General features: G+C 39.3%; 1 protein-coding gene across 1 annotated transcript in view; it reads left to right on the top strand.

The window, feature by feature from the left end:
* The window catches only part of Zfyve9 (zinc finger, FYVE domain containing 9), an 80664-nt gene that overhangs the window by 6509 nt on the left and 67650 nt on the right, over positions 1–6505 (top strand). Inside the window, exon 3 of the mRNA XM_013022193.1 lies at positions 2771–4863. Within this exon, the coding sequence (XP_012877647.1) occupies positions 2771–4863 (2093 nt within the window). The remainder of the gene's footprint in view (positions 1–2770; positions 4864–6505) is intronic.

Consider the following 6505-nt stretch of genomic DNA (forward strand, 5'->3'; position numbering starts at 1 on the left):
GGTCTGGTCGTGGGGCCTGAACTCTGGGCCTGGGTGCTGTCCCTCAGCTCTTCAGCTCAAGGCTAGCACTCTACCACTTGAGCCACAGCGCCACTCCTGGCTTTTTCTTTTTGCTTATGTGGTGCTGAGGAATCAAACCCAGGGCCTCAGGCATGCAAGGCAAGCACTCTACCACTGTGTCACCTTCCCAGCTCTACATTATATATTTTGTAATGGTGCCAACCATCATTTAATCTTAATGTATCATAAAACCAATGATTTTATTACAGTAGATACTCACTGTATATTTATTGTATACCTATGCACCATGAGGACTTATACTGGTAGAACAAAATGGCTTCTGCTTCAGAAATCATTTATCTTCATTCAGTGAATACAAATAAATTATTGTGTAATAGTATACTAAAGGCTTTAATAAAGATCTTAAGAAGGTGCTATGCATGGTTTGATAATTATTGTAAATATATCTGCATAATTTCAACACCATTATTATCAGTTAGAGTAAGAGAACAGGAAAGGCACCAAGTCCATTATTTCCTATTTCTTTATTTTACTTTGACCTATAATATAATTCTATAACCTGGGAGAATAACTTAGCTATGATCTGATAAAAAGTGAATAGGCCAGGTGCTGGTGGCTTACACTTGTAATCCTAGCTACTCAGGAGGCTGAGATCTAAGAGTTGAGGTTCAGACTCAGCCTAGGCAGGAAAGTTTGTGAGACTCTTATCTCCAATTAAACACCAGAAAAACCAGAAGTGGAGCTATTACTCAAGTGGTAGAGCGCTAGCCTTGAGCTGAAGAGCTCAGGGATAGCACCCAGGCCCAGAGTTCAAGCCCCATGACCAATGACAAAAAGAATGGAAGTAATTTTTTCTTTGTTTTTGGTCTTATTTGTTTGTTATCTGTCTTTGGGATGGCAAGAGGTAGGGCACAGAAATGTGGGGACAAGGGGTAAACAAATGTAGCAGTGATAGTCACTAACACTATCTGAAAATGTGGATGGGGATGAGAGGGAAAAACAGAGCAAGGGAAGGGTTGACACTGTCTAAAAAGAAATGTACTCTTTGGGCTGAGAAGGTGGCTCAGTGGTAGAGCGCTTGCCTTGCATGCATGAGGCCCTGGGTTTGATTCCTTAGCACCACATAAGCAAAAAGAAAAAAGCCACAAGTGGCACTGTGGCTCAAAGTGGTAGAGTGCTAGCCTTGAGCTGAAGAGCTGAGGGACAGCGCCCAGGCCCAGAGTTCAGGCCCCATGACCGGACCCAAAAAAAAAAAAAAATGTACTCTTTACCTGACTTATGTAACTGTAACCCTCTGTACATCACCTTTATAAAAACAAAAAAAATTCACAAAAGGAACAAATTTGATATAAAATTACATTTGTTGATAGACTAAGTTTAATAAGATAAGTTGACATTTTTTTGCCAGTATTCTCAGATAGTAGAAATATGAATCTAATCAATAATGTGTTGTGACATGGTTAAAGGACTTCACATACTATAGTAAATTTTTAAAAACTTACAATGGAAAAGATTAAAATATGTAAAAAGCTAATAGTATATTAATTCTCAGTATATGTATCATTCACCTTTAATTGTGAATTCACATGCTGACATTTTTGTCTCATACTTTCCTTTGTATTTCAGTTTCTGTTTCATTTTTGTAAATGTTTTCTTTTTAATGGTTCTGGGATTTGAATTTAGAGCTTTCAACTTGCTATGCAAGGATGCTTCCACTTCAGCCACCTCCAGCTCTTTATGCGTTAGTTGTTTTTCTGAGGGGATTTTACTAACCTTTTCCTTGGGCTGACCTTCAATGGTAGCTAGGATTATAGATAATACTATGCATTTTAAAAAAGTTTTGGCATTTAAAAAAGTTTTTATAGGTAAACTTTATATGCACTAATACATACAAATCTTTACTGTAATTTTTTATTTTTATTTTTTGTCAGTCATGGGCTTAAACTCTGGGCCTGGGTGCTGTCCCTGAGTTCTTCAGCTCAAGGCGTGCACTCTACCTCTTGAGCCGTAGTGCCACTTCCAGTTTTCTGGTGATTTTATTGGAGATAAGAGTTTCATGGACTTTTCTGCCCAGGCTGGCTTTGAACTCGGATCCTCAGATCTCAGCCCCCTGAGTAGCTAGGATTGCAGGCGTGAGCCACTGGTGCCTAGCCATTACTGTAATTTTTGACTTTTGCTTTGTTTTGAGACAGGGTCTTACTATGTTGCCTAAACCGCTTTATGAACTTGTGAGCTCAAGTGATCCTCCCATCTTACCACCCAAGTAACTATGACGACAGGCAGATGCCTGCATGTCTGGCCAACTTGTACAGTTTTGACAATCACAGTTTAAATGAAATAACATTCACTGTCTACAGAAAATTACATCATTTTTCTGCCTACACAATTGTTATGTACTTTTTTCTGTCCCCTTAGCCTCACCCCATTTTGTATTAGTCTATGTCCTCCTGCCTTGTACATGGACATTCAGAGAATGCTTTCCTTTCTTAGTCTGGAGATCAGTTTAGTTATGTTACTAATTAAGGTAGAATTCTTTACTTGTTTAAAATGTTCTGAGGTATTTTCATTTGGTGATTATAATTACATAATTTCATAATTGTCTTAAATACATTTTCATATCCCTAGAGAAAATTAGATAACCTTCATATCTCTAAGAATATTTTAGTGTATAAGTGGAAATGTTTATTAATATAGTCCTAGTAGCCCCAGTTTTACTAACAAACTTATTGTAACTACTTATTTTTTCTAGATGACACAATTTCTCCTACTTTATTGGACACAAAGTGGAATAAGATTTTAGAGTCCTCTTCAAACCGACTATCATTTAATCCTACGCTGGCCAATGTGAATGAATCTGCAGTTTCTAGTGAATCACAATCACCACTGAAAGTCTTCTCTCTGGCGCATTCAACAACAGTGACCAGGGAGGAAGAAGATACATGTGCTAATGGACAGGACTGTAGTCTAAATCCAGAAATTGCCACAATGTGGATTGATGAAAATGCCATTGCAGAAGATCAGTTAATGAAGAGAAACTGTACTCTGGATGATCAGTGCAGTGCTGTTGAAGTGGGAGAGAAGAAATGTGGAAATCTAACTTGTCTGCCAGATGATAAGAATGTTCTTGTTGTAGCTGTCATGCATAACTGTGATAAAAGGACATTACAAAGTGAATTTCAGGATTGTAATAATTATAATAGTCAATCCCTCATGGATTCTTTTAGTTGTTCCCTGGATAATGAAAATAGACAAACTGATCAATTTAGTTTTAGTATGAATGGGTCCACTGAAAAAGATATGAACTCAGAGAAACTAATGGATCCATTGAATAGACCAAAAACAGAGGGGGATTCTGTTAACCACTTGTATGGTACTCCATCTGATAATATAGCCAGTGCCTGTTCCCCAGTGCAGTTAAAGGATGATGAAAATATAAGTAGAGACCCTTCCATGTCTGTGATTACAGGTTTAACAGTTGATTCAGTGATCTCATCCCAGGGAACAGATGGAGATCCTGCTGCTAAAAAACAAGAGGACAATCCTCCAGATGAGGGTCTTACAGGCAAAACCAGCTCTCCTAGGACAGATCCAGGGAGTCTAAACTCTCTTTCCCATTTGAGTGAGGAGATTTTGACAGAAAAAAAGCCAACAGAAGAGAGAACAGCTGAAGAACAACACTTGTCTGGCTTATCTTCATATCTCAAACCAGACATGAAAAATGGGTCCCAAAGGGATGATAACTGCAAACAGTCTTCAGGTTGTGTTGTGCCTAGTGAAGTTAGGGCTGATGAAAATGAAGTTTATGAGCATGAAGAAATTCTTGGCACCACAGAATTTCCTAAATTGACAGAGCATTTCTCTGACCCTCAGGAGATGACTAATTGGAAATTGACTAAGCTAAATGAGATGAGTGATAGCCAAGTAAATGAAGAAAATCAAAAGTTTTTACAGCTTGACACTAATGGTGATAGTGAAGGGGAATGTGCTGGAATGGCAGATGCAGGTCTTGATATCCAAGGAACTTGCACAAATGAAAGTGAAGGATGTGATTTCTCCACAATTGTAGATACACCAGCAAATTCCCTGTCTAATGGTTGTGATTCCTATGGAATGCAGAGCCCGGTTGTTTCTTTTGTTCCAAAGACTTTACCCTCCAAAGAAGATTCCGTAACCGAAGAAAAGGAAATAGAAGAGAGCAAGTCAGAATGCTACTCAAATATTTATGATCAGAGAGGAAATGAGGCCACAGAAGGGAGTGGACTACTTTTAAATAGCACTGGGGACCTGATGAAGAAAAATTATTTACATAATTTCCCTAGTCAAGTTTCTTCAGTACATGGGCAGTCTTCCCCCAAGATAGTAGCAAACCTGCAAACTATCAGTGTTCCTTTTGGTGGTGCAAGACCTAAGCAACCTTCTAATCTTAAACTTCAAATTCCAAAGCCATTATCAGACCATGTACAAAATGACCTTCCTGTGAACAGTGGAAATAACATTAAAAACAAAAATGATATTCTTGGGAAAGCAAAGTTAGGGGAGAACACAGCAACCAATGTAGGCAGTACATCTATGGGAAATAACTCTATTGCTGATACAAATGGGGAACATTTAGAAAGTTATGAGGCTGAGATCCCCAGTAGACCGTGCCTTGCAGTAGCCCCAGATAGCCCAGATAATGATCTCAGAGCTAGTCAGTTTGGAATTTCTGCCAGAAAGCCATTTACCACTCTAGGTGAGGTGGCTCCAGTATGGGTACCAGATTCCCAGGCTCCAAATTGCATGAAGTGTGAAGCACGGTTCACGTTCACCAAAAGGAGGCATCATTGTCGAGCATGTGGGAAGGTAAGTTGCATGTTATCAGCTCAGAAACATTGCATGTTCATGCTGTATCGCTCAAATAGAAATTAATTAGAGTCTGGGCATGGTGATACACCCTGTAATTCTAGCACTTGATGAGATTGATGCAGGAAGACTATCTAAGTTTGAAACCAGTGTGGCCTACACAGTGAAAATTAGTCATAAAATAAAACAAAAATTAATTAAGGCAATATTAGGTAAATATGGTTGACATACTATAATACTCTTTTCCCAACCCCCATTCTAGGGATGGATCCCAGGGCCTCATGCATGTTAGGCAAGTGCTCTACAACTTGAGCTATGCCCTAACACTTCTGCTTGTAAGAGATAGAGATAGCAACCAGGCACTGGTGGCTCACTCCTGTAATCCTAGCTACTCAGGAGGCTGAGATATGAGGATCAAGGTTCAAAGCCAGCCTGGGCAGGAAACTCCATGAGACTCCTATCTCCAATAAACCACTAGAAAACCAGAAGTGCCGCCGTAGCTCAAGCAGTAGAGCTCACGCCTTGAGCTGAAGAATGCAAGGACAGCACCCAAGCCCAGAGTTCAAGCCCCATGACCGACCAAAAAAAAAAAAGCTAGAGAAAGCTAACTGTGCTTTGGTAGGCTTCAAACTCAGGATCATCCTACTTCTACCTCTTGAGTAGCTGAGATTATAGGCCTGCATCACTATGTCTGATATAAATAACTTTTAAAAAAACCCTCAGTTCTAATGAGTTTCTATGCAAAGTATGACTTTGTTGATTCTTAGACAGTGGATATAATTTTTTCTGTTGTCTCCAGAGTATGTGTTGTATCAGTTTCTATGTGAAGAGCTGTAATTGAGGAAGAGTAAATTTTGTGGTTTTTATATTGATAGAAACATGGTTAAATGCAATAGTTTGAAATAAGGAAGTTCTTACAGTTTAGGAAATATTTATGATTGACTTCCTGTTTCATAGTTCTTAAAAATTGGCTGTTACCACTTTTAAAAATTATCTTTTTTTTTTTTTGCTTAGAAATCATCTTATTTTTGCCATGATATTTACCAGATATTTTGGGAATTTATATTGACACACGTATTTTTGTTTTTCCTCCCTTATAAATAGAAAATAGAGGGGCTGGGAAGATGGCTCAGTGGTAGAGCGCTTGCCTTGCATGCCTGAGGCCCTGGGGTTTGATTCCTCAGCACCACATAAGCATAGAAAAATGCCAGAAGTGGCGCTGTGGCTCAAGTGGTAGAGCCCTAGCCTTAGCTGAAGAGCTGAGGAATAGCTCCCACGACTGGACCCCCCCCCAAAAAAAAAGAACTAAATAGAAAATAGTGTGGAAGGCTATAGATCTTTACAATATTTCTAGGTTCTCCCCAGATGTTAGCGAGTAATACAGTTGAATAGGATATTTTTGTTTTGTTTTGTGGAACTTGAATGTGAAATCAAGGTCTTGAGCTTGCTAGGCAGTGCTCTCCTGCTGAGCCACCTTCAGCCTTTTTGTGTGTGTGCTGATTATTTTGAGATTAGTTCTTTCTTTTTGCCTGGGCCCCATCTATTTTGCACTGCCTGCCACAGCTGGGTTGGTAGCAGGTATGAACAACCACACCCAGCTTCAGTCAGATGGAGTCTCAAGGGCTGGGATGGTGGCTCAGTG

Source organism: Dipodomys ordii, unplaced genomic scaffold (genome assembly GCF_000151885.1).
Source record: "Dipodomys ordii isolate 6190 unplaced genomic scaffold, Dord_2.0 Scaffold61, whole genome shotgun sequence".
Classification (NCBI taxonomy): Eukaryota; Metazoa; Chordata; class Mammalia; order Rodentia; family Heteromyidae; genus Dipodomys; species Dipodomys ordii.